General features: G+C 45.2%; 1 protein-coding gene across 1 annotated transcript in view; it reads right to left on the minus strand.

The window, feature by feature from the left end:
- The window catches only part of CCNY (cyclin Y), a 503311-nt gene that overhangs the window by 113114 nt on the left and 364062 nt on the right, over nucleotides 1–26135 (minus strand). The window contains exons 4-5 of the mRNA XM_078663312.1: nucleotides 20260–20360; nucleotides 9262–9297 (exon numbers count right to left, since the gene is read on the minus strand). Of these exons, the coding sequence (XP_078519438.1) occupies nucleotides 9262–9297; nucleotides 20260–20360 (137 nt within the window). The remainder of the gene's footprint in view (nucleotides 1–9261; nucleotides 9298–20259; nucleotides 20361–26135) is intronic.

Here is a 26135-nt window from a genome sequence, read left to right on the forward strand (position 1 = left end):
GGGCAACAATCAGTGCAAGATTAACTATGCTCTGGTTGCCTTCTATACAGTTGTCAGTCTATAAGTAGGTTGCCTCATTCTAGGAGAGTTTCAAAGTAGCCAAAGTGGAAATTAGTTTGTACTGTATTGTTATTTTGGTAATGGGTATGGCATTTAAGAGAGTGCCTTATCATTGGATACAAACAGAAGACTGGGAGGATCAGGTTAATGTAGCCGGCCCAGGGGCTCCTAGGTCTTCCTTTTGCCTCGAAGTACGACTAGGTGGTATTTATTTATTTTTATTTATTTATTGACATTTGTTGAGCGCGGCGAATACCCGTAGGCGTCTCGGCGCTGACTTAGGGGATGGATCAGTATTTAGAATTCCTTACAAGAGTAGGACTATTGGTCAAATAACCAAGTCTTGAGTTGTTTACGAAATATAAAGAGGGAAGGGCTAGTCCTAATGTGAAGAGGAAGGGTGTTCCAGAGTTTGGGGGCGGCAACCAGAAATCGCCTGTCACCCCAAGTGACTGTTCTAGTACAAGGCACAACTAGGTGATTGTGATGAGAGGAACGAAGGGAACGGGTTGGGATATAGTGATAAAGATTGTGTTTAAGAAAGTGAGGGCCTTGGTTATTGAGAGCTTTGTAAAGAATGCACAATGATTTAAATTTGATGCGGCTGCGTATCGGCAGCCAGTGGAGTTCCCTGATAGTGTTTGAAACCGATGCGAACTTGGGAAGTCCCGCCAGCATCTGGGCGGCAGCATTTTGAATTGACTGCATCTTGTTAGTCACCCGGGATTGTGCATTTAGGAATAGAGCATTACAATAGTCCAGTGCGGACAGGACTAGTGAGCTGACCAGAGTTCTCCCAGCAGTGTCAGGTAGGTAAGGTAGTATTTTCCTGATCATTCTGAGTTTCATATGGGCAATTGCAGCAGTCTTGTTGGCGTGTGCCATAAAATTTAGACCTGCATCAAAGGTGATGCCCAGATTTCTAACTTTAAGAGCTGGGCTGGGAGGAGGTACCTGCCCATAATGAAAGGCAACTCCTACGGCTGGAGAGATTGCTTTTTCAGAACCTCTATGCCAGAAATCTAACACCCATTAACCTGGGTATCGTAAGTGTGAGGCAGCCTGATGAGCAGCAGAGCGACTGCTCCATAAATACGAAAAACTCCCGCCAGCGAAGATCACTGCCAGAGAGTTCAAGCAGAAAATAAACCAAGCCGAGAAAAGTGAAGACCTGTTGGAACCCCACCATGATCTACCTCCCCCCTCAGTCCCGCTCTGTACAGCAAACCATCCTGTGCGGTGAATAAACAGGGTATTGTGAAGCTGAGTGGATGGGGGCAGGGTAAAGATTAGAGCGCCCTGAAACACATATGTGTTGCTGCCCCATGCACTGCAGATATCGCACAGAACCCAAACCCTGGTTACGCTAAACGACCTGCAATGAACAGCTTAGAATAAGAGAAATTATTTAAGCAGAAAAAAGCGAAACGTTTGTGTTTGTTTACCTGTCAAGTACACTACCCCAAAGTGCCTTAAGGCGTGATGACGACAAGCACTCAGTACAGACCTCACCTGCTAAGCGGGGCGCCAGATGAACCAAATCAGAGTTACATAGTTAATCTACAGCAAATTAATGCCCATGTTTACCTCACATGGATGCATACTTAATATATATATATATAATTGACATCCCCCTTGGCAGAATGCCCTCGCTCTTCACATAATTCTGACAGGCATTTGAGCGCTGCCCTTTGTTTTGAACTAGTTCTTTACCGCTGTTCATACTGTTTATTTACACTTTCCTTAGTGCGGGAGATGCCTCTGTGGGATCAGTCCAAGCTAAGGGTTGCTCTCGGTGACCCGGGTTCACATACATTTGATTGAAACCATACTGCAGCTCGCACGCACATCTGACCTAAAGAGCTCTTAATACAAGTTTAAACAAATCGCTGCATGCCCGGCTGCCTTAAATGCAGAGATTGCGTGTGCACCGTGCTTTTTATCAGGTTGATGAGACTCACTGCCGGGCAACTGAGATGGTCCACCACACATGCACAGCATGCAGAGTTGCAACCGCACCGTCCTAAAAACCTGCCTGCAATTAACCGAAATTAAAAATAGAAAAGGAAAGCTTGCCATCGTTCTTAACCAGGTGTTGTAAAGCATGCACTACCCTAAAATGTATGGAAATATTAACGAAAGCTGCACGCAGGATGAGCCGAGGGCACCATGCTCCTTTACTTTTACGTTGTTTGGCCCTGTGGAGCCAATAAATAAATAACTCATGCACGTTCGACCTGCCTTCAGCCTGTACTCAGCACACAGGGCATACGTCACTCTGCCCCATCCCTGAGGGATCACCAGGCTTCAGAGAGAACACGAAAGTGGTAACGTGCTGACAACTGCAACATAGGCTGGTGGGTCACTCATCCCACTTTGCCAAAAGTGTAATCAATCAGACAGCTGCAACTGCATGGATAGGGTGAGCCAAGTGCACCATGCTTCTCTACCACCATGTTGTTTGGCCATGTGGACCCACTAAACAAAGAAATACCTCATGCATGTCGTGCTGCCTGCAATTAGCATACACAGCCTGCTCTGCTCTGATTCCATCCCTGAGTGATCACGAGGCATCAGACAGAGGGTGCCGTGCTGATAAAATAAAAGGTGTGGAGTAATAGGAACAGAACACAAGTTACGGGGCAACGGAGCGGAAGGTGTAGGAAAGATGGCAGCAACAACAGGAGAAGGAGGGGGCGGGAGGGAAGATGCAATAAAATACAGGCACCAAAGCTGAACACACACCCGTAGTGTAACACGGATAGGAAAGAAATAAACACATAGTCCACCAGAAGAACAGATAAACAACCAAAGCATAAAGATACTGTGCTTGGTTCCTGCTCCATGGAAGGAATCGAAAGACAAAAAGGAGGGACAAGGAGGAAAGATTGACCTCTAGCAATCAAGGATTTTTAAAGGACACTGAAGCAAATAAATAAAAAGAAGTGGGGCCACAAAGAAGTTTATAAACGTATATACAACAGGTCTCGAAAACTCAACCTAAAAACAAATATCCACCTTAAAATATGTCAAATCTATATAACTAGCTCTGCATTCCTTTTTGCTGTCACTTGCGCTCCCAATACCACCATGCTAAGAATTTTCATAATCAGACCAAGAGCCCCAGCAATAACACCCACATCCATTATAAAAAAATACTCACATTCCTCTATAAATTTTGATAGAATCCTGCTCTAACAGATGTTACTTCAATATCTATAAAGCATCATCTGTTTGTATGGTATGAATATGACAGTAATAGTCCCACAGCACACTGCAATGATGTGGTGCTGTCAATTGACTTAAAGAAATCTTCCCTCAGATGCACAGCACGTATAAGGTATATTTTCTAAACCACGTCTACCACTTAACTCATGGAAAATTCCCAAAGGGCCAAGCCTTAAAACTAGCACAGTTATGAGAAACTATACCTTGAATAACATAAACCTCATGACAGACTGTCTTAGAAGCGCTGTCCCAAATCACATGAACTGAATCTCACAGCTCTAAATATGCTATCCAGCATGGTGTGTGAGTTCAAGCTCGCTCATGTGCATTCAGCAAGGTCAGATGTGGAATAGAAGAGGACAGTTTTAGTGGGAAATATGAAATAATAATTCACAGTGTAAAACCAGTTTCTTTGTCCTCTCAAACCCTACCCCAGGTAAGTGCAGTGGCAAACCTGCACACTGCTGAGATATCTGAAAGCACTGCCCCCAGAAACAGGAGCCTGACCTTATTTCAAATTGAAAATCCAACAGCCCATTTTGATGCATCTATCATAGGCACATGATCGGGTGAAAGAACATAGACAAAATAAATAAAATTAAGTATGCAGCCAACCTAAAGTCAAGGAATAAATAGAATCATTGTTGAGTGGAGTATGGGATTTTCTGGTTAGGGGGCAAACAGGAGGCCTAAGACTGCTGAGCTCAAGTCTTAGATGAAGGATAGAAGCTGTGCCTTGATGACATAAAACAGACATCCTGCTAATCAGGGGACTCACTGAACAGTCTACTAATCTGGTTGTCCCACAGAATTGGGAGCAAGCCAATACCCAAGACAAAAACTTTGAGGTTTGGTTTGATAATCGAAGTTCTCTTTACTCATGACATAACATCTGTCATGTATAATATCAATGTTCAACTGATGATCTCAGGAAGGGTTGTTCCGCTGACCAGCACAATACACTAAATTGGGCTAGTAAGGGTTTTGTTTTGCATCTGCTGAATTACTGTCTTTATTGTGACTCCTCTGAAAGAAATTAGTAGCTCCAAAAGTTATAAAATCAAGCTGAAAGAATGTTTGTGTATCTAAAGAACTCGTCCCATATCACTCCAGCCTTCCAAAAACCCCAGTGGCACCCAATGGAGCAAGGGTGTAGTTCAAGTTGCCTACCATCTACCATGCTTCCAAGCCAAAAGGCTAAAAATATCTGCAGAAGTTGGAAGCCAAAATAGTTCCTGATCACTGAATGTACATTCGATCAAAAGAATAGTGGGAAACAACTATGAGAGGACGGGGCATAACTCTGAAAGGTCTATGAGAAAGTCATACTTTTTCCAAAATGAAGTACACCCAAAAACATGTCAACTTGGGAACACTACCCTTATCTACTTCCACAAAAAATAGAAAGGGCCCTCCAAGAACCACATTACACAAGACATAGAAAAAATCAGCAGAAATATCAATACCTTTTTCTTCCCTAACTATGACCAAAACAGCCCCTTCGACCAGGGGTAACACTATGGACCTTACACTCAAATCGTTTTAAATGCTGGAATGTGTCAGCAAGGACAGAGGTACGCCATGGAATTAGTAAACAATTATATCAATCCATAACATGATATAATAAATATGGAATTTATAATAAATAATAACGTGCTTTTCGAATGCGTCTTCATATAAGTGTTTTATATGTCTATAACCTGTAAATTAAAGTTAATATTATTCCCCGTTCTAATCGTACACTCAAAAGATTGAAGTTGAGTTAGAGCTCGGACTCGAACTCGTGGCTGGCAGATTCAAACTCTCGACTCGTGTGACCTGCACACTTTGCTGACTGGATAAAAATGTAGGCTTCATTATCTAAAATCCGCTGACTGATTTTATTCAATCATTGATTCTAGAAGACAACATGAGTTATGCGTTTTCTAAACCTTTTTGTATGTAAATAATTTGTAAATAATACATCATGGTGAACTGGGTCGCATTTAAAAATGGTGGAAACTACAAGCAGAAAATACCGCATTTAGGTTAAAATTCAGATTATTCAGTTTACATGAAAATAAATATGGGCTCTGTATTCATGCGTTCAAAAGGTCAGCGACTGATGTGACACTTATGAGCGAGACAAATATTAAAATACCTACGTTACAGCATATTGCTCGTGTCCCCACATTCCCAGTGTCTCTAACTAAATATTTCACACAGCTTTTGAAATGCAGAATATACCTTTTTCTCCCCACCTCACAGGCTCCATACTAGGATAGACCGCATCTTTTGCTCCCGTTCCTTATTAGGATCGGTTATTCAGGCCCAGCACATGGGGAAGACCCTGTCCGATCATAATCCTGTTGAATTGACTTGGCAATGGGGCCGACAGACGACCCCAATCCCGACCTGGAGACTACCCACAGAAATGTTGGAAGATACAGTCTTCAGGTCCACTATGGCGGATGCCATCGAGGGTTATTTTGCAATAAACACTGACACTGTCGGCTCCCGACAGATGGAATGGGATGCCTTCAAAGTTTTCATCAGGGGGGAGGCAATGGCCACTAGGGTGGGCATGAGGAGGGCCGTCATTGCAGACCTGAAAGAGGTGGAGGGTAAGCTAGCAACACTGGAGTGTGAGGCTGCGGGCACGAACACACATTTCACGCCACTGCAGGACGCACATGTGAGACATGCCGAGCTACTAGAAGACTTGAGATTATTAGACTACAGGGAATACACAACGAGGCAACACACACAGGCAGATAGGGCGGGCGCTCTGCTGGCCCGCATCATACGTGACTCTCCTGTACACCACCCCATCTTAGAAGTCCTGGACCAAGACGGCATGCTAGTTTCGACCCAAGTAGGAATCAACGCCGCATTCGAGGACTACTACACCACGCTTTATAGCCCACACAACTGCCTCTCACATGCTGCATTCGAGGGTTTCACGAGGGATTTAGAACTACCCAAACTCACTCACAAGCAAAGCGACGACCTGAAGCGTAACATTTCCATCGCGGAGATTGGGCAGGCAATGCGCGCGCTTCCGAGAAACAAAACCCCTGGGACGGACGGCTTACCGGCCGAGTTCTATACCACATTCATGGACCTACTGGCCCCGCGCCTCCATACCATTTATATGGAAGCGCTACGGACCGACGGCTTACCACAGTCCTCCCTCCAGGCTTTGATAACCTCCCTTTTGAAGCCGGGTAAGGATGGACAGCACCTGGCTAGCTACAGACCCTTATCTCTACTTAATACCGATTATAAGATCCTGAGTAAGGTGCTAGCGACGAGACTGGCACAATACATCCCGCAACTGATCCATCCTGACCAGTGCGGGTTTGTACCGGGCAGGAGCACGGCCATGAATCTTAGACGTTTGGCCCAGCTGATGCTACGGGATCCGTCGGCCCTAAGCTCTGAAGGATGCATCTCGTTAGACCTGAAGCAGGCTTTCGATTCCCTCAAATGGGATTTCATGTTCGCTGTACTCGCGAGGTTCGGAATACCTATGGAGTATATAGCATGGGTCCGGCTACTATACACACGCCCCACGGCCCGGGTGCGCACATCCAGATGCATCTCGGGTCCCATAGCCATAGCAAGGGGTACAAGACAGGGCTGCCCCCTCTCCCCGCTCCTCTTCATTCTGGCACTTGAACCACTGCTCTGTAAGCTCCGGACTATGGCCCCCCATTGTGGAATAAGGAGAGGTGAGACAACTCATATAGTGTCCGCCTATGCTGACGACATTATCCTGTATCTGCATAACGTGCGAGGCGACCTTGACCCTATCCCTTCTATATTTGAGGACTTTAGATCAGATCGTTATCTGGCCTCACCATAAGCGAACCTAAATCTTACGGGTTTACCTTTGCCACCGCCGACTCGACCACGCCACTGCCCTTTGCGCCACACGCGTTTCAGATGGCGGATACTACCTTCTGTTACCTCGGGATACAAGTTTACAGGGAAGCCGACATGATGATTGACGGCAACCTAGGAAGGGCTATGAGGACACTTCAATCTCAGATACAATTCTGGTTGTCACTCCCTCTCTCGGTGGCCGGCAGGATCACCATTTCCAAGATGGTGATGCTTCCCCGTCTCATTTACTACTTTCCGAATCTACCGTTTCTGATCCCTGCAATGACGTTCAAGACGCTAGACACGCTCCTTACGGAACTCATATGGGGACGAGGACGGAGGCGCATAGGCCTCGCTAAGTTACAACTCGCAACCAACGCGGGAGGTATGGGAGTCCCAGACTTCAGGGCCTACAACTTTGCATGCCAACTGCAATGGCTGGCCTACTGGTGGTAGAAACCTCCATGAGATTGACATGATGGAAGACGATCGCGCTAAAGGGAGGATCCATGTCCTGCTCCTGCCCCGCTCGGAGCTACCGAGTGACACCTCACCGCTTCTCCGACTTGCAATATACTACTGGCGGAAGGCGATGAAGTACACGGCTCCGCTGTCATCATACGCCCCTACAATCCCACTACTGGGTATACCCCTGTGGTCGGGACCGCTTACAACACAAACACTAACGCCATGGCACGACGCAGGTGTGACACACGTGGGAGACCTTTTTGCTGAGGGACGGATGCTGTCCTTTGCAGACTTCAGGACCGCGTATGGCATCCCTGGGGGATCATTCCTTTTGCATGCTAGCGTTCGCCGCTATGTCCTAGGAAGGTGGGCGCCTGGGGGAGTGGAGCCACCCACGAACCCCTTACTGACGATGCACTACCTAATGGGAACGGGAAGTCATCTGACAAAATGGCTCACTGCTAGTATTAGGACGGGGCGGGCGGTTTCACTGACACCTCTCAGAACCAAGTGGGAGGGCGATATAGGGAGGCCATTACGGGACAAGGAATGGGAGCGGATCCTTCAATTCCCAAAAAAGGTGGCCCGGAACCCCAAATTTAAGTTCATCCAACTAATGGTCCTACACAGAGCATACTTAACACCACACCGGTTACATGCAATGTTCCCCAATGCCACTGACACCTGCCCTAGATGCGCTATGGATGATGCGACACTGTCCCATATGTTGTGGAGCTGCCCCAAACTGGGTTATTTCTGGACTACTGTTAATGACTCGCTTACAGACGCAGGTGCATGGACACAGACGCTCACCCTGGAATACACGCTCCTAGGGTTGGGCCCGACAGCGCGTAAGAGAAGCGTAGCCGCACGCTTTGCTGATATAGCCATATTACTTGCGAAACGTGCCATCACGATGAGGTGGAAGTCTCCCAAACCACCTGACCCCGATCTGTGGAAAACGGACATGATACGCTGGGGCAAAGCAGAGGGTGAGGCGCTGCAGCGTGAAGAACGCAGAGGCCTCAGGAAAACACCGATCTCCTTAGATTGGTTTACTATTCTAGGAAGGTTAGAGGCAGGGGGCGAAGAAGAGTCTGATATTTCAATACCGTAAATTGTACTGTATATTGCTGTAGATAGACCTACCTGTGCTGTGCACAAAGAAGGCTGCACTAGATTGTACTACGGGGAATCCCGTGGTACTATTGCCTCTGCCATTGACTGGTTGTGAAAAACTGCATATTGGAACTGATCTGCTTATTGGGTACGTCCTGGTACTTACTTACTTACTAATGTATACATATGAACAAAAGGAGTGTCCAGGGTGAGACTTTAGTTAGTGGGCGGCGGGAGGGATTATCTACATTATTATGGGGTTTGTTTAATTATTTGACTCTTCTACAAAAGTTAAAATGTATGCTATGCTCACTACTACTGTGACTGATGGAGCTTCCTTCCTCCTGAATGTGATATATGGTACTGATACTGTAAAGTTGCTCTGACTACTCTGCTAATAAACAGATTTTTCAACAGCTTTTGAAATGCAGATACGTCTAGAAATCAGAAAAATAAGACATGACAGCAAACATTCATGATTCGTCACCATTTTCACTGCAAAATCCATTATTAACATACCTGTTTTTGATGTGGTAATATATTGCAAGAGCTACACTGTAAAGCAAAAAACAGCATTTAATGGCATGCACCACGTATAAAATATTTAGACTTGAGCGCAATGCACTCTGCATTTAGATAGCAATAACGTCAGTGACATAACAGTGATCTCGGTACTATACTGGTATACTGTAAACCTTACACGAGGTAGGAGGAAACAGAACTTACTTAACATATACATGTGTCATGAGATATAGATAACAGCAGCAGACCCTAAACAAAACGAATACACTCTAATCAAATCCAACTCACAGATAATTAACGACAAATTCAAAGGTGATAATCACTTTGGAAGGCAACAAAAGGGATCATCATAACCAAGCAAACTAATATGTGTGTTAACAACCTGCAAAGAAACGCATGTCACCTTCAGAATGAGAACAAAAGAACAAAAATGCAATGGATGCCAAAAGTAAGATATAACATATGGCAGTGGTCCTAATGAGGGGAAACTTCAAGCTGTCAGCTGCTCACTGGAGCATGCTCACCAGTGTACAGCAGGGGTGTTCTAGGCGCTGTGCAGGAGGCGCTTCAGAGCAGCTAGAAGCAGAGCGCACTCATAATAAGACAGCGCTGGAGATATGACTCGGGGATTGGGGACAAGACAAGAAGAGAAACTGACAAAGGTAGAGAAGAGAAAGCTTGAGAAAGAGAAAGTTTGAGCTAGAGGTGACTGGGGCACCAGGAGGGAACAAACATTACATCTCAAACGTGTTACCCAAAACCCCCTAAACCCCCTTAAGCGGTTTCTGAATAATTATGGAAAATAAAACAGAAGCGGGCTGAGTATGTGTAGTAATGCTTTGTAATGCTTTTCTGTTTCTTAATTACACTTGTCAGTATCTATTCTCATTTAGAACCTGCTTCACTAAAAGTCTAGAATGTAGTCAAATCTAGTTATGTTGCCTAGCGCAGGATGTCAGTTGCTCCTGGATGTCTTGTGGATAGGACGTTGTGTTTATATGAACTTAAAATAAAGAAGAACCTTACTTACCTCTACCGGCTTCATGAACTTCTTCACAGTATGTTAATAATCATCCTCTTTATGAATGACCTACATTATGAGTTTCATACATGAAAATAAAAACAATAAGCAATTATAGAGGGCAAATATACCTGAAAAAGTGACAATCAAGCAATACGCAAAATGCGTCTGGTTGGAAAAAAGGACCACACCCAGGGCAAATAAAGGCCAACCTAGCCAAACAGGCCCTCGTCAGTGGTCAGAGACTAATGCGCCAAGGATACAGTGCTGTACGACAGGTTGGTGTACTTAGGGTGCAGTTAAGGAGGGGTGTATGTGTACACACGATTACAGGGGTTTGTTGGCAGTGAAAACCATAGTTCTCTTCACCCAAACCGAAAAGCATGCAGGGTGCGCCTTAACCAGGGCTACACGGGCCATTTTTAGCCTGTGGCGATTTGCATTGATTGATGAAAGCAGGAATTTCACAAGAAAAGAGGCCAGCATTGCTTATGAATGTGAATCTGGCCCTGGGAATACTTAGTTATACATTTATTCAAAAAGCACAACTGACTCGGGTGCACGTGCTCTGGGAATTTTTACTTCGTTCAGTCTGTGCTTTGATGAGTCAGTAATTGCTGGCGCAGAGCATAACGAGCCCCGTGGCTTTCTAGGTTTGGTTCCTCAGAAAGCAATAAACACAGATAAAAATGGGATGAATTCTAGGAAGAGTAGGCCTTCACGGAGAGTTGTGCCGTGCGGGGAGGCCAATTACTTTGCACGGTCTTAAAAGGAACGACCAGTACTGGTTACGGTTTCTGAAGTTAAAGGAAGGTACTGTCGAGAGAACGGCTCTGCTCTGGACACCAGCCCGAGGTCACTGGGGGCTTTATGCACCGGATCTGAAAGCAGAACCGGAAATCCAACCTAAGGTGCACTTTCGAGAAGGTGCAAGTGAAACGTGATGATAGTTTCATTCGGATGCAGCAAAAAAGTTTCCACAGAGATGAAGGAACAGACTGTCCTGAGAAAAGATGGTGCACGACAGGGAAGTCAAAAACTGGTTTACTCAGACTACGAGGATTAGCACACATCCATGGCAGCCATTTTGTTTCATAAGGTGTAAAAGAAGAAAGAGCTTTGAGAGTATTTCTTCTTAACTCCTTTGTGATGCTACTGGGTTCTCCATGTCTGGTATTCCTCTTCCTATTTCCTTGTACTCTGAGCTTAAGAAGATATATTTTTTTGAATTCTCATGCGATGGGTTTGGAGAGTGGCTTTGGAGACCCGAATTGTTGGATACTTTGCGGCTGTTTTTGGTCATGATTTCAATGGACTAATAGGATGCTTTGGATTAGATCTCTAAGGGACACTGAGCTCACAATGAGCTGGAAAAAACACTAACCTTTTATAACAATATTTTGCTTAGGACATAATCTTCCCATAGATTCTTAAACCTATGAATAATTCTTACGGGCCTCAGAAAAGTCATGAAAAGTTCTACCCAGCAATTAGTGTGTTTCGAGCGCCGCGAGGTAGCGTCACATGGTTCCATCTACAGCTCTGCTTTCAATTGTGACGTCACTGGAGTGTAGGCACCAACCAGTACACTTACGTGAACTACTAATAATTTTTCCACTCCTCGTGGAGGAGTGTGGATGGGAATTACGATAACTATACAGCAACAAATGAAGCACACAATACGCTTCCATACTTTGGAATCTTATTGACTGCAACATCAGGTCATTGGGAAGGAGGAAGGGCAGTGAGAAATCTGAGGGAAGATTATGCATACACCAGAAGCAAATATTTCTTCCGATGGATACATCTTCCCACAGATAGTTCACCTTGTGATTGAGTCTTAAAGCATTACTTCATTGGGGAGTGGGATTGAGTCGGCAAGATACCAAGGAAACCACCTAGCTTGGGCAAAATACCCGTCACTGAATGCCTAAGATGTGAGGCTGCAGTGCTTGGCATAAGCATGTGATTTGTCAACACACTGCCTTTTTCAGCTCTGGTAAAGCCCAAGAGATCTGATCATTCAATTTGTTCTGATGAGTACGGCCCAGGCACTACATGGTTGGGCTTCAGCCAATGCAGTCGCTTCTCCTCCTTGAAGAAGGGGTGGAAATGTAATAAACTGAGCCATATGGAAAATAGAACCCACTTTGAGTAAAAAAAGATGGAAATGTGCAAAGAAGCAACTTACCGGGGTACAGCACAGTGAAGAGCAGGGGTACCAAGAGAATTTGCAGTTCTCGGACTCAGAAGAGAAGGCAGAAGTAATCACCATCAGCAGAACAGTTTTTAGAGTAATAAGTGAACCAGGAAACTACGCACCCGCTCGAAAGAGGATACCATCAAGAAAGCCAAAACAAGGTTCAAATTCTACTTTAGAACAATAAACGGAGCTGGAGGGAAATAGTAAAGTTCAGAATACATGTCACTAGCTACAATCTAAATAAGGAAGGTTAATGAGGCCGACACATGAAAGCAAACAGGGGTCTCTAGAAAGCCCTCATATGTGACAACCACAAGACCTTTCTCTGTAAGGGACAACACAAATTGCCACATGCCAGGCAGGCAAGATCTAAAGAAGTTGATGCATTCCAATTCACAGCACTGAAAGACCTTAGCCCAGCAACCAACGTAGACCATTTAGTCTCAGGCTTCCTAGACAACAAGTTGATGCCTGCTACCTCATCTAAAAAATATAAGGACTTTACTTCTCAGCCTCCACATGTGCAGCCACAGAGTTTGAGAACTAGGGTGGAGGACCTGGCCATTCCCCTGTGACAGCACATCTGCTCTGTATCCGACAGGTCGTATCGGCCGAATGTCAACAGATCAACATATTTTAAATCTGTGCTCTGGTTGTTTACATAGGGCAGCTAGGCCTGCCACTGTGAAACTATCTTCCAGGGCCTTTTCACTGCAGAGACATGGTACTATTAACTTTCCACATGTCCCAATTTTTAAATACCCTGAACCCTACCTTGATGGCTACAAGGCCTGCATAGGGGTGACTTACTAATATTTAAAAACAAGGTTTTTACCTATGAAAAGGGATAGTTCAACAGGTTGCATGGCAGGGTTTACACTGCCACAGTCAGGCTACACAGGGTAGGCCTGAAGCCATGCTTGCATTGCCATTGTACTGAATGGAAAAATAGGTGCTGCAGTCCACCTGCAGCATTTTCATTTCCAGACCATGTGTACACTTTGTATGCCATATATCAGGGACTTATAGGCGATTTTATATATACCAATCAGGAATAAGTCAATGTAACCACGGATAAAGGGGGAGGACAGGCCCTTTACTTCTGATTAGCAGAGACAAAGGGCACAGAGGTCTAAAGCCAGTAAAAATACAGGTTCCATGAAAAAGTGAGAAATCGGGGTAAACTGACAGAAACGGCAGAATTCCTATACTGAGGAAACAGACTTGTTCATAACCTTGAAGCAACTCCTCCTGGACTGCTAATTTGAACCCCCACTAATTTCCTGCTTGCAGCTTGAATGAGAAGGAGGAGGCTCTGGCCTTCAAAGACTGTAAAGTCTGGTCTCAGCATTACCACCTTAATGACGCTTAGCAATGTGGCTATGATGGAAGATCCCATCAGTTCAGATCTCAGTCAAGTTTACCCCATCAAAATGGAGATCGGGGACTTCTCCTCTGCTTCTGTCTTGAGATCCTAAGACCTGGGCCAAGCCTGGCAGTGCATGGACTAAGCAGACCCCCTTTAACCCCCAAATTCTCCCCCCTTTGATACCCTCATTCCCTGAACCTCCAAATGCTCCTCGCATTACCTTAAAATCCCTCCCACTTAGTAAACTCACTACTTTACCTTCAACCACACAAACCCTTACCCCTCCTCATGTAACACCTCCTCTCGAACCCACAATGGCTCCTCTAACACCTCCTATCTCTTCTCCTGGCTACCATCCACCCCATTATCATTTCTCTAACAGCTCCCAACTCCCCTCCCAGACCCTTTTTTCCCCCATGGCACCATGTTTACTCCTGGTAAAGCTTTCTCTCACACTTCACCTCCTCCTTCACCCTGTAACCCTAACACCACTCTCTTCCTTCCGCCCGGTTTCCCACCTCTTTCTCACCATAGACCTTCATCGCCGAATAACATGGAAGATTCACTCCTCCCACCCGATCTCCTAGCCCCCTTTCCTATCACACTTGTTACCCAAACACTCCTCAATATTGAACTTCACCTCTCAACCATAGTGTTGGAACTCTCTTCTCTCAAGAATGAAGTTAACTCTCTCTCCACCAGGAACCATTCCCATTGCTCTTATACCTTAGATCCCACACAAATATGCCCTGCGCTCTTTATCCAAGGGAATATTTCCCCCAATGACAACTCTCCTCTTAGACCTCCAGGCATTAATAGTTCATCTAGTCCGCCTCTCCCCTCGCCACATCCTCCCCCCAACGTCCTCCCTGACCTCAATAAAGACTACCGCTCCACCACCACCCTGACTACGAACTCCCCTCTATCTCATCTCATTCATCTATCCCAGTGATCCTGGGAACTAGTAGAATCCCGTCCTCCCCAGTTTCGCCTAGACCCCTCAGCAACTCACTAGTATCCACCCCTGTTCCTCCAGAATTCCAATAGACCCTAAACCCCTCAAATAAATGCTGGTAAACTGTCGATCGGCCTCATTTCATGCTACTGAAATCGCTGAAACCATCCTCAGTGAATGCATTGATATCGCCTTTTTGACAGAAACCTGGCTCAATCCCCACTCCACACCAAACCTTGACTTGCTCTCTCCTCCTGGTTACGCCATCCTTAGAAAAGATAGGCCCGACAAAATTGGAGGGGCCTTGCCATAATTTATAAATCAGAACTTCAAATCTCTCCTACTAACCATCATGACCCTACCACCTATGAATACCTTGGTGCAGAACTTATAGTCCCGGGTTCACCTTCTATCTTCCTACATAATATCTATCACGCCCCTGGTCAACCTCTTTCCTTTGCTGAAGAGCTGTCCGATCTTCTTATACAGTCATCCATCTCTAAATCTAGAAACTTCATCCTCGGAGACTTCAACTTCCACTTTAACAAAAATGATGACCATTCGGTTATTCTCATCAATGACGTACTTGAGATCAATGATTTTAAACAACTCTGTGATTCTCCTACACACTCCAAAGGAGCCACCCTTGACGCTATTATCACTAGCAGGGATATGGCTTCTCTCTCCCACATTACCCCCATTGATTGGTCTGACCAGCACCTCATCCTCTTCACGCTCAATAGCTTTGTGCCCACCCCTCATCCAACTTAATCAAACAAAAGAATTTATAGAGAAATCTTCACACTATTCCTCCTTGTGAGCCTGAGATAAAAATAAAAGATTATTTACCAGCTCACTCCTCTTTCTCAAAGTCCCACTGATCTTACTGAACACTACAATAAGTCTATTAGTAAAGCACTTGATCTAATAGCCCCAGCTAAATTAAAACTACAAAAAAATAAACCCTCCAGATCCTGGTTCAATACTGACCTTAATAATGAGAGACCTGCTCTCAGACAGACTGAATGCACTTGGAGACAACAGCCTTCCCCCTCTAATTTTATCCTCCTTAGAACTGCAAGGGCTAACTACAAAAAACATATCTTTATTGAGAAAGCCACCTTCTTCCGTTCACAACTTGACCAGGCTAGAAATCGACCCAGGGAACTATTTAACATCGTCAAACCCCAAACTTCCTCAGCCCCCCTAAACTACTGGCCATGGTTAACAGATGTGAAGAAATTGCTAGCTTCTTTTCTGATAAAATTACTAAGATTGATCAAACCTTCGCCCTTACCCCCCTCTAGATAACCAACCTCCCCTCCTTAACCTCCTCTCCTTGTCTCCTTCCTCTCTCATCAATCCCCTTGATCCTGCCCAAACCCCCCCCGCTATCACCCCCGCAGAACCTTTCCACTCCGTTCCTCAACTTAAAAACAAGGCTTCCTGGAACTACTTTAGCCCAGTTTCTGAACTTGATGTACTGAACATCATCACCAAGCTCAAACTGTCCTCACATACCAAAGATCCCCTCCCGGCCTATTTTGTACAAGAACTAAAACACATCATCGCCCCCTATTTGACCTCTATTATCAACTCCTCCCTTGCTAATGGTTGTGTCCCTGCATCCCTCCAATTAGGCCAAATCACCCCCATCATCAAAAACATCATGGCCGATCCTAATGACTTAAATAATCTACGTCCTATCACCAACCTTCCTTTCCTACCTAAGGCCCTGGAAAAATGTGCCCTGCTTCAATTGAACAAACATATCGACACTTTCAACCTCTTGGACACTTTACAATCAGGCTTTAGAACGGGCTGTAGCATTGATACTGCAATGCTCAACATTATCGATGACATCCATGGTTCCCTAGATAAGGGTGAATCTTCCCTGCTCATTCTTCTAGACCTCTCAGCTGCCTTTGATACCGTTAACCACATAGCTTTACTCAATATTCTCAAAAAAACGTTTTGGCTTGGATGGTGCCGTGCTCAAGTGGTTTACCTCATACTTCCAACATAGAACCCAACAAATTAAAGTCTGTAATTGCCTCTCTAAACCTCAGCCAATTACCTTGGGTGTCCCCCAGGGTTCTATTATCTCTCCCACTCTATTCAACCTCTTCATGGAACCCCTTACTCTTATTCTTAAACAAGCGGGAATCAGTTACCACCTCTATGCTGACGATACACAACTTTATTACAGAATCAAATCACATGATGATGTCTTACATCTAAATGACACTTTGACTAAGATTCAATTGTGGTTCCATTGCAACCACCTCAAATTAAACCCTAAAAAAACTGAAGTCATTCTATTCTCTCCTAAAAACAACCCGCTCCCTTTTCAACACTGGATCTCTGACATTAAAGCTCTCAACTACTCTCTCACCATCTCTAACTCGGTCAAGTCCCTCGGCATCAGCGTCGACCAGAGCCTCAGTCTTACTCCCCACATAAAAAACTCAGCCAAAGGTGCTCTCTTCACGCTGCACCATCTTAAAAAAATCAAACCCTTTTTTCCTGCAGGTGACTTTAAGTCAGTTGTACAATCATTGGTCCTGTACAGTATTGATTACGGTAACGCCATTCTTGCTGGAACTCCTAAAGTCCACCTAGCCCCTATCAAATCTATCCTTAATCTTGCTGCCAGGCTAATTAATGACTGCAAACGCTTTGATCACATCTCCCCCGTTCTCAAAAACCTTAAATGGCTTCCGATCGAAGGCAGATCTACCTACAAGACTGCCTGCATCACACACAAAGCCATCCACCAAAATATCCCCTTCCTACCTCTCGGACAAACTCCACAAAGCCGGTTGCACTAGAACTATGAGGGGCACTAATGCACTTGTACTTGTCCCTTCTTTATTCAAAAAGATATCAATGCAATCTCGCTCTTTCTCTGGAAATGCGCCTTCCATCTGGAATGCCCTTCCCAAAGATTTACGTTGCAATCCCTCCTACGCCTGCTTAGAAAAAGACCTCAAGCTGCTCCTTCTCAATAAATACTGGGGTTCTTAATTTACCGTTCACTGACTATTAATTTTCTTTCTCCCTACATGGTCATTATTGACTCCCTTGCTCATCCTCTTTTTCTCTCTTCCCCCCCCCCTTTTTTGTATCTCTCAGTATTTCGCCCTCCCTCTGCCACCTTCTCTGCCCTTTTTTCCCACTTACCACAATATTACTTCACTCTCTTGCCCTCCCCCCTTCTCATTTTCTTTTCAATCTCTGCTCCCATCCAGTTACTCTTACCTCAATCTGTTACTTTTCTTTGGTCTACCTATCTTATGTACCCTTTCCCAAATTTTTCAAAGTGCCCTGCCTCATTACCTGATTATACCTCTGTTATTAACTCTGTTATTACCAAATGTTGTAAAGCGCTCTGGTACTCTTGGGTCCAGCCAGCGCTATATAAAACCCTTTAAATAAAAAAATAAAAAAATCCTGGGACAACATCAGTTCCTGTTCAGCTGCTTCTATCACCAGCTTAGGCACATTTTGTTCCTCCTTGGGGCATATTTTGTACCCTTTAAACTCTTGCCATAAATGCCACATGTTTTGTGCATGATGACAATGGATGCCCGAGGGAGAGATCATCAGATTGGTACATCCTTTTCCTGAAAGTAACCAGACATTTTCTCTTTTTTTAATCCTTGTCCATGTGGAAGAATATAGCTTTTTCCTGCAGGCAAGAAAAGCAGTTTCAGAAGGACCACACACTGATAGCAGCACATAGAGTCGAGCCATTCTTTGAATGGCCGTTCAAGCAGGGGTTATGTGAGTCTGGTACTGCAACTACCTTAAACCCATACTGCTGCATTATAAGCTAACATATCTGAAAGACAAACAGAAGTGAGGAAGAAAAAAGCTATCAGGACTAGAGAGGGCCCTCAGTGGGAATAGGTGAGCACAAGAAAAGCAAATTACGATTCATGCCATCTAATGGAAAACTGACACTTAGCCACACTTGTGCAAACAATCAAAGAGTGTCTGGTAAAAAGAAGGTATACTTACACAGTAATGGCATGCAAAGTTTGAAATAATAATTGTTGAAGTTTACAGCTCTGCCTCTAGACTTAAGGGTACACTCCCAATGTCTTATCACGCTCAATATGAGCTTAGTTGTAGTGGGAAAAAAAATTGAGAAACACACAAGTTGAGAGTAATGCTGCCTCAAACACATCCATATTTTAACTTACTTTACTTCTGCCGACTGACGCATGACAGACAACCCAGTGTGACAGAAGTGTGAATAGGTGGTCCAGCAGAAATCTGCAAATTGCATACATTTTGAAACCATATTGGTTGAGATTTCGTGAATTTCCAAAAATGCAGAAATGTAGGCAAATCATGGGTAGCAGCCTGGAATGTGTAGATCTCCACACGCCTTCATAAGTGAGGCCCTAGCAACATTACAACAAGGCTGTCGTCATTGGACACTGGTATTCCACACTGCTGTATCAACTGAAGCTGCTTTTAAAGAACTTCTACTTTTGCTAAATTTTTGCCAGTGGTTGGAGGTGGTCAACAGTGGCTTTCATTTTTGGACACCAGTACAGATTTATCTTCAGCAGTACTTGGCCGAAACCAAGAGCGAGAAAAGCTGCAAAGGGAATAAGGAGAAAGAGCACGATAGAAAAACAGAGACAAACGGCAAAAGCGGGGATGAAATAGAACCTGCAACAGTGAGATAAAGAGACAGCAAGTCTCGGGGGTTGGAAGAAAAAGAAATACTCAACACTCTTGGTATTTAGCAACACCGGCATTCAGCACTACTAACAGCGGGCTCCTAAGAAAAACTCAGCACAGCCGCTCCAGGATATCACTGACGCGATGTACAGGCAACATGTTAGCAGAGCAAGCAGCCATGTCTGAAAGGTGTTGTGTTTGCAAGCAGCCATGTCAGAAAGGTGTTGTGTTTGCAAGCAGCCATGTCAGAAAGGTGTTGTGTTTGCAAGCAGCCATGTCAGAAAGCTGCTGTGTTTGCAAGCAGCCATGTCAGAAAGGTGTTGTGTTTGCAAGCAGCCATGTCAGAAAGGTGTTGTGTTTGCAAGCAGCCATGTCAGAAAGCTGCTGTGTTTGCAAGCAGCCATGTCAGAAAGGTGTTGTGTTTGCAAGCAGCCATGTCTGAAAGGTGCTGTGTTTGCAAGCAGCCATGTCAGAAAGGTGTTGTGTTTGCAAGCAGCCATGTCAGAAAGGTGTTGTGTTTGCAAGCAGCCATGTCAGAAAGGTGTTGTGTTTGCAAGCAGCCATGTCTGACAGGTGTTGTGTTTGCAAGCAGCCATGTCAGAAAGGTGTTGTGTTTGCAAGCAGCCATGTCAGAAACGTGTTGTGTGTGCAGAAATCACATTTCAGATCCCTTACTCTTTGACCACTCCCAAGGTAATTAAAGATATACTACAACATTAATCAAAGAAACACTTGGAAGCAGCACCCACCATTTAATTGTATACTTGAGGTTTGGTTGACTGACTGTGCTGTCATCTAGGAAAATCGTCGAGCAAGAGCTGTACTTCCTTCTCAGTTGTCCGGGAGGATGCTGAATAATAAAACGAAACATAAACCGCGTTAATTATACAATGCCAAAACATGTCTTTCTAGGCAACAGTAATGAACACTTTGGCAACTTCACACTGCGGCACGTTAAACAAGCTTTGGCACAGTCTCCGGTGAAAGGGAGCAAGGCCATATCTGAAACAAAACAGCAGGCATTCTTAAACAAACTAAGGTATGTGCACAGGTAATGCGACCCCTCTGCTGTGAACAAGATACTAATGAATCCAGCAGATGCGATTATCAGTTAGGAATGAAGTTTGACTTTTTGTTATAGGAAGGGTTTGATATCAGGTGGGAGAACAAGTGTGTGTAGCACCCAGATGTCCTTCAAAAAATCCCATAATTAAGCAACATCCTGGGATCCCAAAATATGAAAACTGGGGCTAGGGCACTTTCCTGAAGAGTTGAGTTGTACCCTCTATACAGAGTGTTATGAAAAGGATTTAGAAGATAAGGTTGGTGTCACAAGTGCTGCATTAAAAAGCCTTCACAGCAAAAGATCGCCCTATAAATACTTATAACTAACTTTCCCTGTATCAATTGTTTTTTAAGAAACCCTACATGTGCGCTCGTCTTTACTTTGAGAACAACAAAAGCCGTGAATCCAACAACCAGTGGTAAAAGTGGGGGAAAAATAGTAGGGGACAGTGGGCGGAGAATCAGAGGGCGGAAATAACCCGAGGATTGGGTCAGTGGGCGGAGTCAGAGGTGTGGCCAGAAGGAGCAAAACATTCCAATTTGTAGTATTTGTTTTGCATTTCAGTGACCAGTTACAGCTCCTTACGTTATTTAATTCAAATTGACATTAAAATACATTCACAAATTGGGATGCGTATCCAATCACAGAATGTCCCAAATGCGCTTCAAGGTGCTATCACAAACCATTTGTCTCTCAGTTGTGCATTTTCGGTCATCAGCGCTTTTCCTCCCCTTTTCCACTAAAGCAGTTCAAACATGAATGGCAAAATATCATATTTTGCAAATGTTTTCCACATAATTATGGCTCTGCCATATTTGCAACATAATACATCATCTGCTGCATTATCTGACGCTTTTAACTAATAAATTGTTTGTAGCTCCAACGTATAAAAAGTTACTAAAAATGTGACTTGTGTTGCTGAGAAGTGAAGGGCCCTTTGCAAAGGTTGAGTGGTTACATTTATCACTGCTACATTTGTATGTTGAACTGGTACTAACGAGTCAAAATATTTGCAGAGAATGTTGGTATCTGTAAAGATGTCAAAATAATAAAGTATCAGGAAATATAGCGCATTACTCTGCAGCCTTTTTCTTGCTGCATAATTTAGTTAACACTGCAGCATAATTTTGTCCTCAATTGCTGCATAATTCCAGCGACTTCAAAGCATGCAGCACATGTTAAAAGTGCTTGTGCATGAAGCAAAAAGACTGTTAAATTTGTGAACTTATTTTGGTGTGTGTGCAAATCCTGCATTGCCGAGCCCTGATGAGTTGCAGCTACTACTGCTGAAAGAAGGCCAATGGAGGTACCAATGGGTGAGGCGGACCGGCATCAAGGGTCCTGGGACCTCTGGGATAGAGTCACTGTTGCTCTAGGGTGTGCTTCTTCGTATGCCTGCAGACAAGACTGGAGATGAAATTCAGTATGGATTGCCTTGGAGATCAACCCACACTTGCCAGCGCTAGGGTCCACCGGCTGGTGCTAAGACACCAGGGCTATTAAGGTCTAGTGGGGCCTTCTAAGGTCTAGCAGGGGAATGTGCTCTCTGGAGAGTGGTCTGGTGGACTGGTCATGAAGGCTGAACCTGGTTCCCCAGTTCCAAATTTGGCAGCTCTGGCCAAAGAAGTACCACATCCTCTCCCCCAGTGGACACCATACTGCCCCACTTAGAGAAAATCGCACTGCCTTCAACTACAACCAAATTGTGCCCCTCTATAAACACCTAGATGAGATTCAATTCAAATTATACACCAGACAAGAGTAATACGCTGGCTGAAAAAAGTAACGACATTCTGGAAAAAGCAAACACTCATAGTGAATACAACTTAACACTTTTACACTCATTATTCAGAAATCAATGAGCGTTTTTTGCCTGAAAAGTTATGCACATGACTACAGGGCTCGGAAGGGACCCATTTCAGTGTTCATTGCTTATATCCTTACAAAACATAGGCAGCATGGTTTAAAAACACCCCATCCCTGAACACAGAGCTGCTTGGTACACATTTTATGAACTAAAATAGGGAAAACAACTGTTAAGGATCGCATTAAACTTTTTCCAATCCGCTCATCAAGCAGGTATTGCAGTACCTCCATGAATAGCGCACTTCCCCACTTTGGGAAAAATGCTGTTCAAAGAAAGATGAGAAAAGAAAAGTAGCGCTTCATTGGCAAACGCTGTAAAGTGCCGCTAATGTGTTTGAGGGTGAATAAAATCAATCAGGCCAATTTGCGGCCATTCTCTCTTGCTTTATTTAGTTATGTATTTATTGTTCAAATTGTAAACCTTTTTTTTTCTCTCCTCCTGAGGCTGCATAGAAAAATGTCAGAAAAAGACATTTGCAGTAAAAGTGTTTCCTCTTTTTTTGGATCCATTCTGCAGGGGAACGAATGAAGGAAAACAAAGGAAAGAAAAGTCACGGTTTTCAACAAGTGACCTGGAGCACGACAAAAAGGTAGAGCATAAGAGAAAGAGAGGGTGGCGGCTGCTAGCGGTGGAGCAGGAGAAGTGGATACAGTCCATGACTTCTCTGGGTAAGAAGGAAACGACAGCCCTTTTCCTTCTGTGCCCGTCCGTCCTTGAAAAGCCACGAACGGCCGGGCTATTTCGGCCGACCTGGGAAGCATATCTAAAATAATAAAGTAGGGGCACGGACTGTATTTAATGAAAGAAGCAGGGGCACGCCATGTCCTGCCGATCCCGCCCACTTCGACCACTGCCAACAACACGTTACTGGGGCAACAAAATAAAACAAATGAACACACAAGGGCCCTTAGCCAAATAGCTCTGTGATTTTGTGACAGGCTAAGGCACCAAAAGAGCACGCGCATTCTAAACAAAAAGAAATAACATAAATCTGCAAATAGAACAGCTTTGTGTCAGTTAGGTTCATATGTCAAAGAAAAGAAAGGGGTTTCAATTATACAACACATCATCTAGTAACTGCAGCCTAACAGGAAGACTACTTGATACATAATCACCATAACTAATGGGACAATACAAGTAACCACAAAACGTCATGACCTTCAGGAGCAGCCCATTCAAGCAATGGCAAACCCTAAAAACACATGAAAGCCGAAGGTAAAAGGGAAATGACACAGAGCTCGCTCACTCTCTCTCTGTACTTCGTATTGAAATTTTTGACATGAAGTCACACTGCTACAAAGTTCTCTGTAGCCAGACCTGAAAGAAAAGGCAACAAAGAACGTTGCAAGCTCTGGCAAGGAAAATGAAAATCCATGTTTATACTGCTGGTGAAATAAAAACATTTTCCTAAAGCACTGTGTTAAGAACGAGACAGATCACAAAACGTGCACTTAGAATGTTATTTTACCACATGTAGTACATTGTTTCTGCGCCGTCCTTAATTATTACATTTATTTATTCACAGTTTTATACAGTGGTACAGCGTGAACAAGATCAAAAGGTATCATGAAGAGTGTTCATGCAGTTTTAGTTTATGTCTGTGTTACTTAAATGCTACTTGCTACGTCAAATATATGTGCACTGCCCGCACAATGGTATCACTGGCGTACAGACTGGCATATAGGTTTTTAAAGCAGTCAGTGCTGAATGTATGTTTACCTTCATTATATACATTTTAAACATGTTTTTGAGTTTGGGACAACAACTTCTGATTTGCTTTTTCTCAATTTGGTGTACTTTTCAGCAAATTTGCACTTGAGATTCTACAGGCCATGCCCGCCCATCCACCCGTGCCTTAACTTTATATACCTGTCTTATACTTCACTGCACATTTGCTGCTTGTGGCTTGAGTTTCCTAGTGCACAATTTTCCATCGAATGTTTAGGTATCTTTTGGTAACTTGGGACCCCCATAGGCCCCCTTTGTTTTTAAAATGTATTCTTGGTCTCCAGTTTATGCTTTGTGTGCCTGGCGGCACCCCCTGCAGCGTGTACTCACTTGTTTGAGCAGGTAGTGGGCAGGGGCATAACAAACGCCCCCGCAGCCCCCGAGGTGCGGTGGGGCCCCACTCTCTAGAGTAAATGAAGGAGGCCCTGGGCCCCTCAGCTCTTCAGTAAGAGCTGTGAGAGAGGCTTGCGCTAAAGCAAGCCTCTCTCCCTCTAAAGCAGGTGCAGGCTGTCTGCAGCCTGCTCTGAGCCCCTCCCGCTGACTGAAGAGAAACAAAGAATCAACTTACATTGTTTCTCTTCAGTAAGACCACTGGAAAGAGGATGGGGTGGGGCCCCAAAGAGCAGGAGGCAGCACAGAGCACTGCTCGGGACCCTGACAAGGGTGGTAGTGGGGGCCCCCAGAGAGAGCATTCTCCAGGGCAAAGCTCATATGAGAAGGGATGATGCAGCAAAAGGGTGCCCTCAGGTAAGCACTCTTGTTAGAACGCACCATGGGCATCTGCAGGGGGGGTGGTGGGGCAAGGTGGACTGAGAAGGGTGCAAGGCAGAGGGGAGAAGGGTGCAAGGTAGAGAGGAGAAGGGTGCAAGGCAGAGAGGAGATGGGTGCAAGGCAGAGGGGAGAAGGGTGCAAGGCAGAGGGGAGAAGGGTGCAAGGCAGAGAGGAGAAGGGTGCAAGGCGGAGGGGAGAAGAGTGCAAGGGGCAGGGGAGAAGGGTGCAAGGCATAGGGGAGATGGGTGCAAGGCATAGGGGAGAAGGGTGCAAGGTAGAGAGGTGAAGGGTGCAAGGCAGAGGGGAGAAGATTGCAAAGGGGAGGGGAGAAGGGTGCAAGGTAGAGAGGAGAAGGGTGCAAGGCAGAGGAGGGAAGGGTGCAAGGCAGAGGAGGGAATGGTGCAAGGTAGAGAGAAGGGTGCAAGGTAGAGAGAAAGGTGCAAGGCAGAGGGGAGAAGGGTGCAAGGTAGAGAGGAGAAGGGTGCAAGGCGGAGGTGAGAAGGGTGCAAGGCAGAGGTGAGAAGGGTGCAAGGCAGAGGGGAGAAGAGTGCAAGGGGCAGGGGAGAAGAGTGCAAGGGGCAGGGGAGAAGGGTGCAAGGGGCAGGGGAGAAGGGTGCAAGGCATAGGGGAGAAGGGTGCAAGGTAGAGAGGTGAAGGGTGCAAGGCAAAGGGGAGAAGGGTGCAAGGTAGAGAGGAGAAGGGTGCAAGGCAGAGGAGGGAAGGGTGCAAGGCAGAGGAGGGAAGGGTGCAAGGTAGAGAGAAGGGTGCAAGGTAGAGAGAAGGGTGCAAGGCAGAGGGGAGAAGGGTGCAAGGTAGAGAGGAGAAGGGTGCAAGGCGGAGGGGAGAAGGGTGCAAGGCAGAGGTGAGAAGGGTGCAAGGCAGAGGGGAGAAGAGTGCAAGGGGCAGGGGAGAAGGGTGCAAGGCATAGGGGAGATGGGTGCAGGGCCGGCTTTAGGCATGTGCAAACTGTGCACCTGCACAGGGCCACCAAACCCCAGGGGCCACCACGCCAATATATATCCTTAATATATTAATCCTCTGAGGATGGATGCATATTTGCGTGGTGGCCCCTGGCAGGGATTTGGCGGCCTCCGGCTCTGTTCCACTTCTAAACGCCCTGACCCCCTCCCCTCTTTACTGGCCTGCGCGCCCCGCCCGGACCCCCTCTTCCAGGCCCCCTACCTACGCTCCCT

This window comes from Lissotriton helveticus, chromosome 10 (assembly GCF_964261635.1).
Source record: "Lissotriton helveticus chromosome 10, aLisHel1.1, whole genome shotgun sequence".
Classification (NCBI taxonomy): domain Eukaryota; kingdom Metazoa; phylum Chordata; class Amphibia; order Caudata; family Salamandridae; genus Lissotriton; species Lissotriton helveticus.